The sequence below is a fragment of the Eschrichtius robustus genome, chromosome 8 (assembly GCF_028021215.1).
Source record: "Eschrichtius robustus isolate mEscRob2 chromosome 8, mEscRob2.pri, whole genome shotgun sequence".
Classification (NCBI taxonomy): domain Eukaryota; kingdom Metazoa; phylum Chordata; class Mammalia; order Artiodactyla; family Eschrichtiidae; genus Eschrichtius; species Eschrichtius robustus.
Genome location: NC_090831.1, coordinates 63,908,077 through 63,926,878, shown reverse-complemented (window position 1 = coordinate 63,926,878; position 18,802 = coordinate 63,908,077). Strand labels below are relative to the sequence as shown.

Here is an 18,802-nt window from a genome sequence, read left to right as displayed (position 1 = left end):
AAGGGGTTAGATAAGTGTCATCCTTTCTAATCTAGGAGAAAGGTTCTGATAGCCCAAGGGTAGTGTTCCTTTAGTGGATATGCAGTTGAATAACTCATCTCCTATGCAAGCTAACACTCCAACTGGCATCAGGTACCATGTCTTCTTATTGTTAAAATTCACAGAGCCCATCTTGATTGGAGCTGCAGCATTTCAATGATGCAAATCCTCTAAGGCATGTATATAATTTATGATTCTATTTCATACTCCAGAGACCTCAAATTGATGCATCCTTATTCTTTGTCCTCATGAAATTCATAGCAGTAATGAAGAAAAATGCCATTGCATCCATATCTCGTATGGTTTTCGCATAATGACTTGAGTTAATTGAAGGTTAATTTCACTTAGAGAGAGTCAGTGCCCATGGGGAGTGTCCAACCAAGTAAGTGAAGTACACATAGCATGCTGGACTATTCCAAAGGGACAGAGATTCTGCAACAAATCATGCAATGTGGGATTCTCAAACTTTTTATTAAGTGAGATCAGGAAAAGTAGAATATTTCTGAGAAGACTGAGAAAAAGAAAAGAATTTTCAAAAAAGATCTTAAAGGGGCTTCCCTGGTGGCGCAGTGGTTGAGAATCTGCCTGCCAATGCAGGGGACACGGGTTGGAGCCCTGGTCTGGGAAGATCCCACGTGCCGCGGAGCAGCTGGGCCCGTGAGCCACAATTACTGAGCCTGCGCGTCTGGAGCCTGTGCTCTGCAACAAGAGAGGCCGCGATAGTGAGAGGCCCGCGCACCGCAATGAAGAGTGGCCCCCGCTTGCCACAACTAGAGAAAGCCCTCTCACAGAAATGAAGACCCAACACAACCATAAATAAATAAATAAATACTTAAAAAAAAAAATCTTAAAGCTGAGGGGTGTAGGCCAAAGGCGCAAGGGTGAAGCAGGATCCTGCCTTTGCCTACATGGTGATGGCAATCTTCAGGGAACATATTGAATGTATGCAGACTCAGGTGTCTGCTGATATCGTGACATTTCTCTCTGGTCAGCGTCCCACCAGATGACAGAGACATCTGTCCACACCGTGTGACCACTTAACACTTATACTGGCCAGTGCCTTGAGCTTAACCAAGTAAAGGAGATGAGATGATTATCCCTATCCCATAGTTCTTGGTACCCAAAGGGTGGTCTGTGAACCAAAAGCATGGGCATCACTAGGGAGCTGGTTAGAAAAATGTCAGGCCCCATCTTTGACCCACTAAAGCAGAACCTGCATTTTAACAAGATCTCAGGATGATTCATATGCACTTTAATGATTGACAGGCACTGCTTAGGCAGTGGTTCTCAATACTAGCTGCACATACTAACCTGGACAGTTTTTCACAAATCCAAACGCCTGGCCCCCACTTTATACCAAATAAAGGTGGTGGTAGGACTGCTGAGATTCTAATGTACATCGTGGCGTTAATGAGAACCACTGTGTCCAGGGACATTTCTGACTCCACAGTCACATCATATCCTGTCAAAGATGAATGTATTTAGCTATTTAACTCTATGTTTAAGATGCCGTCTTCTTAGTAACCATTTTTTTGAGCAGCATGTTTGTGCCAGCAAAGTGCTAGATGTTTCCATATATTATCTTTCTTCCTCACAACCAGATTATTTTCAAGTGAAAGGTAAAGATAAAAAAGGAAGGAGGACTTAGGCAGATTAAGTAATTTAACCCAAGGTCACAACTTTTGTAACTGGTGAAGCAACATTTCACACCTTGATCTGCAGCTCTCTTTAAGGCCTGTGTGCAGCTATACCTCGGTAGAAGCTGTGTCCTTATTTTGCAATTTCCTTTTCTAAAATTTTAATTCAGAAGAGTGTGTGCAAAGCATGGCATTTGTAGGGATAAATTTATTGTTGCGAGTCAGCTTTTCTTTCACATTCTGTTTCTTGGTCTTCCTCTTAATTCTTTTTGGTATGTAAAAAATATAATTAATTGTAGCACTCAGATCAAAGAAGAAAGACTAAATAAGTAACTCAAGAGAATGTTTTGAGGAATTAGCAGTTTGTAATCCATATCAATAACTATGTGGATATAACTAAAACAGATTAAATCAGGTCGTATATTTTAAACGCAGTAGCTATTCCTTCAATCCTACGAAAGTATTCATAGAGCACTTTCTATGTGCCAAGCACTGAGCTAGATACTAAAGATACAGTGGTGAAAAAAAAAAAAAAAACCTTGCCCAAGAATTTATACTTTAAAGAGAGAAAGATGATTATCAGGCATTTCAATGAAATATGAAGGGTTTAAGATAAAACCAAGCTGAGTGATCTGTGGGGAATTAGGGACAGACACTCAAGCTCACTCCTAGGCTATTGGTGAAGGGCTCTTAGAAGTGACATCGAAGTGGGAGCAAAAATGGGAGCGATGGAAGCAAGCAAATAGGGAAGTTGTTCCAAGCAATGCAGGGAAAATCGTGCTCTCCTTGGTTAGTAATGATGTATGGCAAGAGCAAAGTTAAGGAGCAAAAGATAAAACCAGAGAAATTAGAAGGAGCCAAATGGTGAATGACTTTGTAACTATCCTGGGGAAGATGAACTTTATTTTCAGGGCATTGGGAGCCAGTCAAAGAGTTCGCACAGGGGAGTGACATGATTGGTTTCCATCTTAGAGAAATTATTCTGGTTAACACCTAAAGAATGGACCGGTGGGAGATTGTTGGCAGAGAGGCCATTTGGAATTTATTGCAATAATCCAACTGAATGATAATATGGCCAGAGCTCAGTGTAAGGGAGGGAAAGGATGAGCAAGTGTGCAAAGTATTAAGGAGTTGACATCTGAATGACTGGTTACGGGGAACGGAGAAGATGACTGAGTCAAGGGTGGCCCCAGATTTCTGGTCTGTGCACAGGTGTGTAGTGTTTTATTCGCTGAGATAAGGAACTCAGGAGGAGGACAAGTTTGGTCCTCACTGTAAAGAAATCAAAGAGAAAGAGAAGATGAAAACATGTCACATATTTAATAGTCATGACCTTTGGGCTAGGACTGGGGCTGGGGGAGGGGGTCATTTAGTTTTCTTTTTTCATTTTGATGTGTTCAAGGTTTCTGTGATGAGAATGTATGACTTTTTGAGATATCAAGAATATAAGTTAGATGCTTGTGTCCTCTTGTGAGTTTTTGTCGTTTAATATCATGGATGTTAAATATGTCAGTTTGTTAATATTGTATGGTTTGCAGAACTTCAAAAACTTCCATAAAGGTAGCAAAGAGGCATTTAGAAAATGCCTCTTGAAGACTAGCTTTCAAATTAAACAGGTTTCCAGTTTATGTGATAATTTCAATGCAGGGATGTAAATAGGTTAAATCCAAGAAGCAGAGTTGAAGGTGACAAACTAGAATTAAATCACTTTGTCTCTTTATTTCTGAAACCATTTATATTCTAAAATGATAGGAGAAAAATAATTTCAGCAGTGATCTTTTCTCTGAAATGTCAAGTAGTTGAAATTGAACAAACTTTGAACAGTGGCGATGATGAGTCTCTTGAAGCAGTAAATTCCATTTTCATGCAGCATTTATTTTTAATGAGTAACAAGCACCACAGATTTATAAAGAAGGAATCATATCAAAGTAGATTGCTTTTTTTCCCCCTAGGCACAGGATTTCAAAATTAGAGGCAAAGAGCAACTTTATTATATCTTGATTGCAGTGGAGTCCTTGACCTCCTGGGTCATAGCTCAATAAAGCAAATTGGTTTGAATCTGTGTGGATGGAAGCATGAGTCACTTTGACAGGAAGAGGAAGAAGGGCTCGAGATGAACAGTGAAATATTTATTAAGAGTGTCAGACGGCAAAAGTTTGGTGAGGGTTTTCAGTTTTACTGGTTGAAATACTCCAGGAAAAAAAATAGTAAAATGGTGACAAAAGTTTGGTGATGTAGTCTATTAGTTAGTTGAATTTTTTTCCTGCAGAAAAAAAAGGAAATGAAGAAACATCCAAGAAGTTGCAGATGTGAGGAAGGAAAGACAGGTGATAACAGAGCCTGCTGTTTCCTCAGCTCTGTGTTACTCCCCAGCCGGTGCTCCCAGTGGCTCCCGGAAGTGTTTGCTAGCATGATAAGCTCATGGAAAATTTAGGCAATTAGCATTAAAAGACTGTATCTTTATGCGTGCCTTTGTTATGAAAAGCATTTTTTATTTTTTTAAACGTATGCCTGACATGAGCATATCGTTCCTTTTTTTTTTGCACCCCACTGTAGAACATTTTTATATCAATCACTTGACTCTGTTGGTGCAATGAAATATTCTGAGATAAATGAGACGTGCTCCCTGAATTCTGTGTTTTGGGGTGTGTGTCTGTGTGTGTTGCCCAGGTTGGGAGGCTATTGTTAATCTGTTCTGGGTATGGAACAGGTAGCGCACTCTCAGACCTTCAGAAGAAAGGATATAATTAATTTTCAAAATCCAGTTCCAGGATTAGTGTTCTTCCCGCTAACCCCTAGTCACACAAAGATAGGAGGATTGGCTCCAAACAATGCTCAGTGCTTTCACTGGCTTTTCCCTCCCACAAAGTCATCAAACAAGCAGATCTCCCAGGGGTTGCTATATAAGTTAAGCCAGTGATTGGAGTTATAGCCACAAGCTACCCTAGAAAGAGAAGTTGCAGATGAACTGGATGAATTGATTCATTGACTCTTTTTTTTTTGGCTGTGTTGGGTCTTCGTTTCAGCACGTAGGCTTCTCTCTAGTTGCGGTGTGCAGGATTTCTCTCTCTAGTTGTGGCGCGCTGGCTCCAGGGCGCATGAGCTCTGTAGTTTGTGGCATGCGGGCTCTCTCGTTGAGGCGTGAGCTCAGTAGTTGTAGCACACTGGCTTAGTTGTCCCGTGGCATGTGGGATCCCAGTTCCCCAACCAGGGATCGCACCTGTGTCCCCTGCATTGGAAGGCGGATTCTTTACCACTGGACCACTAGGGAAGACCCGATTCATTAATCCTTGTCTGGGTCACTGGTAGTTTAGCTTCTTGTACGGTTTTATTAAAAATTCCTTTAAAGAATTGCTAGAATGACAAAATGGGGCTTCACCATTGCCTACTTCTGATGATTATTTTCTTGATTTTTCTGGGTCCACACATTTGTTACTAAGATCACCAAATATTCATGGAAAGATAAAGTACTTCTAACATCCAGTCTAATAGATTTGGCTCGTATTCTACTCAAATGGATTATTTTCACTGTGAAGGTGGTTTCCCAAAATAGGCACCTCCAACTTGAAATCAGACTGAATTGACTACTTAGCAAAGTAATTATGGAACTAAAAATGGGCCTATGAAATGGAGATTAAAGATACCTATCATATGTAGTTCTAAACAATACATGGGATAGTTCATGGCTCAATGTTAGTTAAGTACTTTAAAAAAACAATAGCTTCTATGGCTTTATCATGTCAAAACATCTGGTTTCTTCTTGATCTTTCATAATAACTTAAGTTTCTGCTTGAAATGCCTACATTAGAAGATCTTAAAACTTACATACAAGCTAATTTATTTTACTTTGGTTCCTCCAGGCAAGGAGCAAATGCCACGAGGGATGAGCTGACGACCTCCGCCTTCCTGACCGTTCAGTTGGATAGATCCCTTGGAGGACAGGCTGTGCAGGTTGGGATATTTTTACCCCAAAACTTATACAAGTTAAAGTTTTCTTAGCCCAGTGTCTAGTTAAAACCCTTTTCCCAAGCTGGGATGGGAATTTGACACTTTCTAAATATTATCTTTTTTTTCATTTTAGAATTTAAATATTCCTATTCTCATGCCATACTCGTTCTCTCAGATTCTGGAAAAGAGGGAGCAAACAAAATTTAAAAAACAGAAACAAAAATAAACTATTCACAGATTTAAGAGCCCCAAAGAATCATTCCTTTAGAATCATATCAGATCAATGATAGCCACTTGTTATTAAAACTGTTCTACCTGAGTTATCACTTTCAGGTGATCACTTTCCAGTTTTCAAATCTTTATAAATGTGTAATGGCTTCTTCAAAGGTAGAAAGTAATTAGAAAAGGAAGTCCGATACTTTAGTACATAAAAACTGAGATGTGGAGAGTGAATTCGGTCTTCCAGCTGGTTTTCTTTCCATCCTGGATTTTAGTTCCTAAATAAAGCAAGTTAGACCTAAATTTAAAGGTGCATATTAACTTTTAAAAAATAAACTAACTTTGTTAATTGTTAATTAACAAATTAACAAGATGATTGAATTCTGTAAATGCAGTAACTCCCCATGAAGTTCCCCATGAACTATTACATTCATTTCTTTTTTTTGAATTTTATTTTATTTATTTTTTTATACAGCAGGTTCTTATTAGTTATCTGTTTTGTATATATTAGTGTATACATGTCAATCCCAATCTCCCAGTTCATCCCACCACCACCACCACCCCCGCTTTCCCCGCTTGATGTCCATACGTTTGTTCTCTACATCTGTGTCTCTATTTCTGCCCTACAAACCAGTTTGTCTGCACCATTTTTCTAGATTCCACATACATGTGTTAATATACGATATTTGTTTATCTCTTTCTGACTTACTTCACTCTGTATGACAGTCTCTAGGTCCATCCATGTCTCTACAAATGACCCAATTTCATTCCTTTTTATGGCTGAGTAATATTCCATTGTATATATGTACCATATCTTCTTTATCCATTCATCTCTCGATGGGCATTTAGGTTGCTTCCATGACCTGGCTATTGTAAATAGTGCTGCAGTGAACAGTGGGGTGCATGTGTCTTTTTGAATTATGGTTTTCTCTGGGTATATGCCCAGTAGTGGGATTGCTGGGTCATATGGTAATTCTATTTTTAGTTTTTTAAGGAACCTCCATACTGTTCTCCATAGTGGCTGTATAAATTTACATTCCCACCAACAGTGCAAGAGGGTTCCCTTTTCTCCATACCTGCTCCAGCATTTGTTGTTTGTAGATTTTCTGATGATGGCCATTCTAACCAGCGTGAGGTGATAGCTCATTGTAGTTTTGATTTGCATTTCTCTAATGATTAGTGATGTTGAGCAGCTTTTCATGTGCCTCTTGGCCATCTGTATGTCTTCTTTGGAGAAATGTCTATTTAGGTCTTCTGCCTATTTTTTGATTGGGTTGTTTGTTTTTTTTAATATTGAACTGCATGAGCTGTTTATATATTTTAGAGATTAATCCTTTGTCCATTGATTCGTTTGCAAATATTTTCTCCCATTCTGAGGGTTGTCTTTTTGTCTTGTTTATAGTTTCCTTTGCTGTGCAAAAGCTTTTAGGTTTCATTAGGTCCCATTTGTTTATTTTTGTTTTTATTTCCATTACTCTAGGAGGTGGGTCAAAAAAGATCTTGCTGTGATTTATGTCAAAGAGTGTTCTGCCTATGTTTTCCTCTAAGAGTTTTATAGTGTCTGGTCTGACATTTAGGTCTTTAATCCATTTTGAGTTTATTTTTGTGTATGGTGTTAGGGAGTGTTCTAATTTCATTCTTTAACATGTAGCTGTCCAGTTTTCCCAGCACCACTTATTGAAGAGACTGTCTTTTCTCCATTGTATATCCTTGCCTCCGTTGTCTTAGATTAGTTGACTATAGGTGTGTGGGTTTATCTCTGGTCTTTCTATCCTGTTCCGTTGATCTATATTTCTGTTTTCGTGCCAGAACCATATTGTCTTGATTACTGTCGCTTTGTAGTATAGTCTGAAGTCAGGGAGTCTGATTCCTCCAGCTCCGTTTTTTTCCCTCAAGATTGCTTTGGCTATTCGGGGTCTTTTGTGTTTCCATACAAATTTTAAGAATGTTTTGTTCTAGTTCTGTAGAAAATGCCTTTGGTAATTTGTAGGGACTGCATTGAATCTGTAGATTGCTTTGGGTAGTATAGTCATTTTCACGATATTGATTCTACCAATCCAAGAACATGGTATATGTCTCCATCTGTTTGTGTCATCTTTGATTTCTTCATCAGTGTCTTATAGTTTTCTGCATACAGGTCTTTTGTCTCCCTAGGTAGGTTTATTCCTAGGTATTTTATTCTTTTTGTTGCAGTGGTAAATGGGAGTGTTTCCTTAATTTCTCTTTCAGATTTTTCATCATTAGTGTATAGGAATGCAAGACATTTCTGTGCATTAATTTTGTATCCTGCAACTTTACCAAATTCATTGATTAGCTCTAGTAGTTTTTGGGTGGCATCTTTAGGATTCTCTATGTATAGTATCATGTCATCTGCTAACCGTGACAGTTTTACTTCTTCTTTTCCAATTTGTATTCCTTTTATTTCTTTTTCTTCTCTGATTGCCGTGGCTAGGACTTCCAAAACTATGTTGAATAATAGTGGTGAGAGTGGACATGCTTGTCTTGTTCCTGATCTTAGAAGAAATGGTTTCAGTTCTTCACCATTGAGAATGATGTTTGCTGTGTGTTTGTCGTATATGGCCTTTATTATGTTGAGGTAGGTTCCCTCTCTGCCCACTTTCTGGAGAGTTTTTATCATAAATGGGTGTTCAATTTTGTCAAAAGCTTTTTCTGCATCTATTGAGGTGATAATATGGTTTTTATTCTTCAATTTGTTAATGTGGTGTTTCACATTGATTGATTTGCATATATTGAAGAATCCTTGCATCCCTGGGATAAATCCCACTTGATCATGGTTGTATGATCCTTTTAATGTGTTGTTAGATTCTGTTTGCTAGTATTTTGTTGAGGATTTTTGCATCTATATTCATCAGTGATATTGGTCTATAATTTTCTTTTTTTGTAGTATCTTTGTCTGATTTTAGCATCAGGGTGATGGTGGCCTCGTAGAATGAGTTTGGGAGTGTTCCTTCCTCTGCAATTTTTTGGAAGAGTTTGAGAAGGATGGGTGTAAGCTCTTCTCTAAATGTTTGATAGAATTCGCCTGTGAAGCCATCTGGTCCTGGACTTTTGTTTGTTGGAAGATTTTTAATCGCAGTTTCAATTTCATTACTTGTGATTGATCTGTTCATATTTTCTGTTTCTTCCTGGTTCAGTCTTGGAAGGCTATACCTTTCTAAGAATTTGTCCATTTCTTCCAGGTTGTCCATTTTATTGGCATAGAGTTTATATTCATTTCTTGAATGAAATATTTATAAGAACTGACATCATCTATGTCATTTAGTTGACCTTTCAAGTAGTGCTTACCAAATCATGCAAAAACTTTGAAGATAAGGCCCTGTGCCTTATGAATGCTATATTTCACAGTTAAATATTTGATATACCCAATGAATGAATTTCCAGTGGCAGCCAGTTGAATCCTAAATTGACAATGAAATGGTAATGCTTAGTTTAACCACGAGATGGCGGTGGTTTACAACAATGCATAAATAAAGTCCTGAATTGCTGTTTTAAACATTCCTTCGTAGACTGTATTAACAGTACTGAAAAATTTTCAATTTACCTTTCTATCTCTTATTTTCATTTCACAGTGGAGAATGGGTCTTAATCAGTAGCCCTCTTTCTTTCATGTTGGCACTTGAGGTTTTCTCAGTGTCATGGGAAATGCCAAGCCAACGGCAGTTTTAGGAGCTCTTAGCTAACCTCACCCCAAGCTTTGGGGTGTGACTCAAAAGACGTTTTAATTTGTTACTCGCTTATTTGAATGTCTACTAGTTGAAAGATATTTGTGGAGTTAGTTACTTTCAGTGCTCCCTAGGCTTCCCTATGATGGTATGTGCATCAGCATTCCCATTCACTTGTCTTCTAGAAAAAGACAGACCAGGGTAGGGGAGATATTTCAATTTTAGCATAGGGCAAATAATTGAAAAAAACAGGAGAGTGACACAAAATTTGAACTCTTTATGTAAATACATGCATCAATAGGTTATGCAAGAGATATCGGATCTGATCCAGTATCTGTTGTTAAACTAATAGGTGAAATTAAATAACTTGCCATTTATTTTCTTCCATTTCCTTATCCTGAAAAGTCCTTATATTGTATTTTAAAAAGAGCTTATATTAAGCAAATCTACTATTACCATTTCCATAGGTAAGCTAAAAAGTAGAAAGTCTATTCTGTTTATTTCTGCCAGTTTTTGATGTTTGGATTGAAATCTTTATTCATCCCCAGATTATGATGATTTTTTTCATCTCACAGTGGTAGGGATGTAAAAAGAATGAGTACACTTTTGTCTTATTTTTGGAAGAATCTGAATGAATGCACATCTCCTAACCTACTGAACGAGATCCAAAACACGTGAGAGACAGGTATACCCCTAAACATCTGGAAAGCTTGGTGCCCTTGTAAAAAAAAGAGTAATTTTCATAAAAGACAGCATACATCAGCACTTCGTTGTTTTTCCCCTTTTGGAGTTGTAGATGAACAGACTTGAAACTTTATGCTTTCTGGAAGCAGAAAGTGGTGCAGTGTGGTGGTGTGTCCCCCGAGAAGGTGCTGTGTCTGGAGTAACGAATGGTTCCTAAGTCAGTGAGGAAGCTCTGCTTGATTATCATTAACCTATATTTTCTGTTGATTCATCGTTCCTCCTGCTCTTGACTTTTTATATATTTTTAATTTTGTTTTCAAAGAGAAAAATAAGGATGCCTTTGGAAATACGGTCTTCTTTCATTGCACTCTTTATTAATTTCTTTTATCCCCACCGCCCCCAGATCCGAGTCTCCCAAGGCAAAGAACCTGCTCACCTGCTGAGTTTGTTCAAAGACAAACCACTCATTATTTACAAGAACGGAACATCAAAGAAAGGAGGTCAGGTGCCGGCCCCCCCTACACGCCTCTTTCAAGTCCGAAGAAACCTGGCATCGATCACCAGAATTGTGGAGGTAACATCACGCATTCAATAAAACCTGCCCTGCTCATGGGCTTCCCAGTGGACCTGAGCCATCAACAAATACTAGTCTTTAAAAAAATTGGCAAGTAAACCCCCTTCATTTCTATAATTAATCCAGCGTTCACCATAAAAAGTATTAAAAGCCAGAGAATCAAGTAAAAAGTTAACTTCAGATACCAGGCCTCTCATATTTTTCAACCAGCTTATAACAAAACAAATGAATTTTAAGAGTAATGTAACAAATCAAGCTGTCAAAGGCGTGAGGCAGCTTAAGCTCTGTCTTGAAAGGCCTGGGGGAAGATGGATTGAGGGTGATGGTCAGGTGACCACACTAGGGAAATTCAAGAGGGAGGGCCCTTATTTGTACAAGTGTAAGGACCGTGGAAAGCAAGCTTCACCACACTGGGCCGGGACCATAACTCAGCTGTTAAGGCCACACAAGCTGTCTCTGACAGCAGCTGTGAAAGAAGTCAAACCCCAGATCACAGTGTCAGACCACAAGACCACCAGGTATGGGCAAGGCCACTGGGCCCAAGTTTTTAAATGGCTGAGTGCTTTGACTTCAGGGAGGATTCATCACCCTTCATAACCCAGTCACCTTAGTCACCGTTGAAACCCAGGTCTCCCAAGTCACCCCTAACTGCCCTGCACTCTCTGTATATCCCCAAACCTGGACCATTTGCCAAGTTGTTCAGCTGAGCCCTTAAAACCAGGTGGGTCATAGCATCCCTCCCCGCTCAACCTCTTCTCTAAGCCACCCCGCCTTCTTGCTCCGTGGCTGTGTTCTGAGGACACAGATTGCCATACAGCCGTCTCAAGTGGAAGTTGTGCTTTCCCCCAGTGCCTGCTGACCAGGGACCGGTGGTGGGGTCCCCTCCTTGCTCGACCCTTGCCCTTTTGACTTCTTCTTATCCGTCTCCCTCCCCCATCCCCCTGTGCTGTCTGAGCTCCCGGTCCTTCCCCTCTTATTGTTTGGTGGCTTCAGTCGTTGTCTCACTGTCTCCATCAGTCTGGCTCCTCTCATCCAACAGTTGTGTCTTGACTCCATTTCATGTCACACTTGTGGTCCTGTACTGGACTCCACTCCACCATCCCCTCCTGCCCCTCCAGCCGGATGGGCTTTATCTAGTTTGCCAAAGCCCTGCCTTTTGCCGTCAAAAGCCTCTTGTCTGACCCCGCTTTTCTCAGCCTCCTGCTAGCATTTGCCAGAGCCACCCTTTTCTGTCTTCTCAAAACGCTATCTTTTTACGAGGCTTCTGGAACCCCTCACTTAGCAGGATTTCTTCCACACTTGAGGGCCACTCTTCTGAAGAGTATTTGCACTCCCATCCAGCTCTTCTGGGTTCTCCTCCTCTGCTCGTCCTCTAAGCTCTGGAACCCTCCGAAGCTCAGTCTTGGCCCTCTTCAGAGTGACCTCATTTAGTCATATAATTTAAACGCCGTTGGGTATTGATCTCATCCAGAACCTTCTGTGCATGGATTCTCATGTGTTCAATTATGACTACTTTTTTTAATCTATCAAATTGACGGTGAAGCCTTCACCTACAGGCCCTCTCAGTTGATTTCAGATGCAAGAGTCAAGGAGAATCGTTATGGTCCTGCTCTCTTCCCAGTGGGTACTTCTTTAGGAGGCATCGTGAGCTGCTTGCGATGCAGATTCTTTATTTTCTTGCAGCCTCCCAAACCAGCCTATGCATTCCTAGCCTCTCTGAAATGCACTAGTCGAAACATTGTTTATAAGGCTTTCTGTTTTCATCTCCTGGGAGGCTAAAGCTTTCTTATGTTCTATTTTGGAACTACCGCCAGGATCCCACACCAGTCTGGGCATGGGCCTCTTGTCACCTGTCTCTTTCCTCTGTACCAGTAAGGAGACATTTGGATTAGAAATTGGAAGTCATAGTTCCTATAAATCTCCATCATCAGATCTGATAGATTCTTTTGAGCTTGGTCCATGGAGCCTCCTTCCTACTGAAAGAGGATGATGACCACTTCTCTGAGTGTTACCAACACCTGGGACACATCTTTAAAACCTCCAGCAGCTGTTCGTTGCTCCTCTAGTGCTCTCTCTGGGGACAGGGTCCTGACGAACCCGGTGAAACCCAACTCTCCACGTGGTTGATGCCTTCCTCTGGCAGCTCGACACAGTTGGTCAAACGGCATCATTTGGACAGCCGATCACCAGCTCCTTCTTTTTTTTAAAAAAAAATTTTTTTTGAGATCTTACCCATTTTTTTCTCCTTCCTGTTGTTGTTGTTTTTTTTTAATTAATTAATTTACTTATTTTGGCTGTGTTGGGTCTTCGTTTCTGCACGAGGGCTTTCTTTAGTTGCGGCGAGCGGGGGCCACTCTTCATCGCGGTGCGCGGGCCTCTCACTATCGCGGCCTCTCTTGTTGCGGAGCACAGGCTCCAGACGCGCAGGCTCGGTAGTTGTGGCTCACGGGCCCAGCCGCTCTGCGGCATGTGGGATCCTCCCAGACCAGGGCTTGAACCCGTGTCCCCTGCATTGGCAGGCAGACTGTCAACCACTGCGCCACCAGGGAATCCCCACCAGCTCCTTCTTGAGGCACTCTCTTCACTTGACCTCAGGACACCACACTCTTGATTTCTTCCTCTCTCATGGCTGCTCTATCACAGTCTTGTTTCCTGGTTCTTCTTCATCTCCCTGTTAGCACACCTCACATGGAGTCCCATAGTCCCACAGAGAGTCATATACATACTGTCACAGTCATACAATCCTATAGTCATACAGAGGGTCTCACAGAGGCCAGTGCAGAGACACAAAATGACAAGGTCATAGACGCAGTCAAAGGCACAAGCCCATCCTAGGACCTCAGACTCACTCCCAAGCCTGAGACTCCGCACATGCCTCGTCCCTGCCCCGAGGCTCCACTGTCAGCCTCACCCTCAGGCTGGAGTCTGGTCTCAGCCAGGTGCCTCTCACTCACTCTGCAGCCACACTGACTGGAGCTGTGCTCGTCTGGCTCATCCCAGACGGTGTCCACAGCTTCTCAGTTGAAAGGAAGGGGGTATGTCAGTGCTGTGTTTTTAACCCCCTATAAACAGTCTCTTATAATTTGAGCTATAATTTATCTGAGCCTGGAGAACCTTTTAGTGAATCTATGTTATTATCTCTTTGCCTGTATTAGATCCCAGTCCCTGTTTTATGATTTTTCTGTGTCCCTTTGATTATTTGACAAACCTCTTTAGTGGGGAGAGAGAAAAACTGAACACTCTGCTTTACGTTTATCATTTGTGAATATTACAGCCTCTTTCCAGACGTCAATTATAGCCCATCCTCCTTCTTGCGGTCTCTTTGAATATTATCCTTGTTATGTATCACTTAAGTTTGCCTTATTTTATTCTCAGAGCCTTGTGCTACTGTCTTCGGGCGGGGTGAGCGTTAAAGTGACACGGCGCAATGTGCTCCTAATGTTTCTAACCCCCTAGGGGTGTCCTGGTGCCCCCTGAATTAATATCCTGGGTCAGGACAGAAGTCTGTAGGTGGTTTGGCACTGTCGCAGCTTCTTGGACATGTTTATTGAGGGAGCAACAGTGAATTTACATCATTGTGTTATTTTTCTTCATACTCTAGGTAGATGTTGATGCAAAGTCATTGAATTCCAATGATGCTTTTGTCCTGAAACTACGACAAAATAATGGCTACATCTGGAGAGGAAAAGGGGCCAGCCAGGAGGAGGAGAAGGGAGCAGAGTATGTGGCAAGTGTCCTCAAATGTAAAACCACGAGGATTCAGGAAGGCGAGGAACCAGGTGTGTATAAGTGAGGCCAAGGACACTAGCCAGAACGTATATTTGGCATACTTGCTAATCATGTAATTTATTTATTTTTGTCGTAAATAGGAACTTTGTAATGGTTGTAGGACATTAACAACCCATTCACTAGTTGCAAAAGTGGGTGATGGTACCTACTATATTTAAGTAGCTTCTCCTGCTCTATTTAAGTAACTTCTTAACAGTGAAGTTGAGGTGAGATACGATTATTTGTTAAGGTAAAGCAGTACCGACCATATGCTTCTGAAAATGCACTGGCTAACTTGTTGTGTTTTCCACAGAGGAGTTTTGGAATTCCCTTGGAGGGAAAAAAGACTACCAGACCTCTCCCCTGCTAGAAACCCAGGCTGAAGACCATCCACCTCGGCTTTACGCCTGCTCCAACAAAACTGGAAGATTCTTTGTAAGTGTCCCGTGAAACCCTGGGGTAGAACCAGCAGCCGTGGGAGAGAGAAGCATTCTGGTGTTGCTCTAACGCGTTCCTGCCCTGATTCTCAGTTTTACTTTACCTGCAAACCACAGGTGACATTCTTTGCTCCACGCAGGGTTGGTTTAAGAGCCAGTGACGTAATGGATATGAAAGCATCGGAATACTGTAATGTACTATATTAATCAAGCTGCTCTTAAATATATCAGCTGCTTTGCACCTGTGTCAGCATGTGGTCATTTCGGTACGAATGTGCGTGTGGTTGGATTTGCTAATTTAATGATTTGATGCTTTCTGTACGCAACAATAGTGGTTTCTTTCATCAAACTATGTAAATTTTACACTGCAGTTTCCCACGGGAATAAAAAGTTTCACCATGTTGATGGAATAAAAAATATGATCCTTGGGCAAAATCACAGAAAGCTACATACACACCTGCAAATTAACTGAAATCAGCAGGAATTTTTTTTAAATTAATTAATTAATTTATTTATTTTTCGCTGTGTTGGGTCTTCGTTTCTGTGCGAGGGCTTTCTCTAGTTGTGGCAAGCGGGGGCCAGTCTTCATCGCGGTGCGTGGGCCTCTCACTGTCGCGGCCTCTCTTGCTGCGGAGCACAGGCTCCAGACGCGCAGGCTCAGTAGTTGTGGCTCACGGGCATGTGGGATCTTCCCAGACCAGGGCTCGAACCCGTGTCCCCTGCATTGGCAGGCAGATTCTCAACCACTGCGCCACCAGGGAAGCCCCAGCAGGAATATTTTATGTCATAGTCATAGTCCCATTCACAAGCTTTGAATTCTAGGCAATTCAAAGTAAAAGTATTTGTGTACAAGAGTGATTGTCTATGGGTCTCTAAAATATCCTGGGCTGTGGCCCCTCATCTCAGTTTAATCACAAAAATTCTGCTTTCTCTGTTTGACTTACTAAATTTTTGTGTAAATCTTTCATTTAAAGAACAAATTCCTTGCCTATAAAATCTGAACTAAATATTTGGTCACCAAGTCTTGGTAAATACAAGCTTTACTTTTCAACACACACATGAAAATTTAGTAAGTATTTTCCCAGGTACATGGCATGCTTGAAATAAAATGCTTTGAAGAAGAAACTGCTCATGTGTGAACCACACTTGAAGCTTACATGTGATTTGACCTAAAAATTAAAGATTTAAATGGTGGATTGTGATAAGTATTATGTGGCTGGGCACCACAGTTGTTCACCTACTTTGCAGGAAATCCATATATTTTATAAACTTGCTGTCAGAAAAATCTGTTGTTTTACTCTTTTGACTGTTGATTTAATTGCATCCAAACAATGGCTTTTTCAGCATATGCTCCTATAATTTCTTATTAGTATTATCTACGAATAATGCTGTAAATAACATGTTTGTTTCCAGTGGAGATATATGTTACAAAAATAACACCTAGGCTTTGTTCTTAGGTTAAAAAAATCTATTAGTTTTTGGTTTTTGTCATTCACATATTTAAGAGAAATATACTTTTCCTTTACACCTACTCAGTTTCTTGTTTGATATTTGGAACGCTAATCCCTTCACATTTTAAGGAAAAGGAGTGTTACTAACAAGTGTTTGATCTCATCATCAGAAAGCAGGCTTTAGACATGTAGATTCATACAATACAGCAGAGCCTATTGGTTAAAAGCACAGCTTTTAGAACCATTCTGCCTGTTTGATATCACTTACTTGGTGATATTATTTACTGGCTGTGTGACCCTAGGCTGGTTACTTACCCTCTCTGTGCTATAATTTTCTCATCTGAAAAATGGGGATAATCCTAGTACCTACTTCATAGGGTTGTTGTGAATATTAAATTAGTTGTTGCATATATACAACAGTGCCAGGCATGGAGTAAGTGATATTTAAGGTTTTTGCTTTTTTTAAGCATTATGTAATTGGTAATTATTCTGTAAAAAGAAAATATAAACAAATTTGCCCTCTGTAAATGGTTAGTGTTTGTTTTTTGTGTAACAATCTCAAAATGTCATCAGATTACAACAAACAGGTATTGTCATGCTCAGGGGGCTTCAGGTTGGGGTCATGCCTGTTCTTCCCAGGACAGAGCCCAGGAGCACAGGAGGGCCCCTGAGTCGCATTTGCTAGTATGACAAGGGCAAGGCCACAGTCAACTTCACCTGCAGAGTCACACAGTAGAGGGAAGGAGCAAACCATAATCCAATTTACCATACCTTCCTAAGGATCAGGGGGGGTTTCATCCAGAATTCTTTTAAAAATTTGAACTTTAGATTAATGCATGCCTGCTGGTAATGGGTGCATTAAACTAACCCTCCCCATTACCCTTTAACGTTAACTACGGAGAACACAATTTAACTCATTTAAAATAAAAATAATGAAGCTTTGCATATGGAATATTGTTATAATATCATCTTATGGAAAATGATTGATTCATAAAAATGACCAGACTTACTGATTTTATTAAAATAATCTTGACCTACAAAATGAAAGACGATTTAATACCCAGATCATAAACTTAAATGTCTTTAGGAACTAGGAAGGCAACAGAAATCTAGAAATCTGTGAAGCAACTTGTCATAAGGAAGTAGAATTAGAGACAAATGTGGCCAGATTGACTGTACATGGTCTCTCTAAGGCCATATGCAATGTTTATGTTAAGCACTGTCCTCCCCAAATAAGATACCCTGAGTTTGTGATACCTGATTAAACAGATAAACAATTATTTAAATCTTTAACTGCCCAAAAGGAAGAAAAAAATGGCTACCAAACTTTTTTTTTGCTATGCTCCAAATAATACAAGGCGTTTGTATCCCGTATATTAGAAAAATCACTGCTTGACTGTTTGGTCATCAAGCTTTTTTATACATTTCAGGTTGAAGAGGTTCCAGGAGAGTTCACCCAGGATGATTTAGCAGAAGATGATGTCATGTTACTAGATGCTTGGGAACAGGTAAAGCTGTATTTTGTTCATAGCAAGAGAGTGTACTTATAGTTGGGACCTGACACAACCTGCTTTGAGAAATAGCAAGTCTACTAATAAACGGACCCGTGGATTTAGGCTGTATTTAAAAGAAACTCTCCAGAGTTTGGCAAAAAATAAAACCAGTGTGGCAAGTTGGTTTCTTAATATGGAAATAATTCCACGGCCACCATCTTTGGCTGTATAGTTTTGGCCAAAAATCCCTTACTTTTCATTTATTTGTAAAATTCACTCATTCATAATTTATTCATACATTCATTCAGCCACTCATTTAAGTAATAAATGCATTAGTTGGTTGCAATGCATGGGGGGGCACGATGCTTCAGGAAGACCAAAATATTCAGAATTTCTCTTGAAATTTGACAAAAAGTCCGAGGAGACCCCTTCCCTGGGGAAGGAATAGACACAGAATAGTTTTGAATCTACACAGTAAAATATATTACTGTTATGTATATATCTTTATTTGATAGAAAATTAATGGCGATTTTATATGTCACATCTGTTAGTTGTTTTCTCCTGTGAAAGGGAAAAATAAATATGTTAGGAGCTAAATCATATAGAACAATTATAAAACACTTATCTGAATTAGGCCTAGTCTTAGAGCCAACCACAGAGACTTGTTACTTTTAGGTTTGTTCTTACTTGCTAAGTCATTCAGTTATATTACAACTTAGCTTCTTGGTTTAGAATTACCATATTTGAGTTTGGGATCTAGTCACAGATTCTCCCTAAGTGAATGGATCACTTATTTCTAGATGTGAAATTTAAAACCTTATGTCAATAAAACACCTTTGTGTATTTAAGAATTATAAGAATGTTTCCTT

General features: G+C 40.1%; 1 protein-coding gene across 1 annotated transcript in view; it reads left to right on the top strand.

Moving 5' to 3' along the window:
• SCIN (scinderin) overlaps positions 1-18,802 on the top strand; it is an 81,106-nt gene that overhangs the window by 52,224 nt on the left and 10,080 nt on the right. The window contains exons 10-14 of the mRNA XM_068549968.1: positions 5,537-5,627; positions 10,614-10,784; positions 14,386-14,563; positions 14,866-14,987; positions 17,871-17,948. Coding sequence (XP_068406069.1) covers positions 5,537-5,627; positions 10,614-10,784; positions 14,386-14,563; positions 14,866-14,987; positions 17,871-17,948 — 640 coding nt within the window. The remainder of the gene's footprint in view (positions 1-5,536; positions 5,628-10,613; positions 10,785-14,385; positions 14,564-14,865; positions 14,988-17,870; positions 17,949-18,802) is intronic.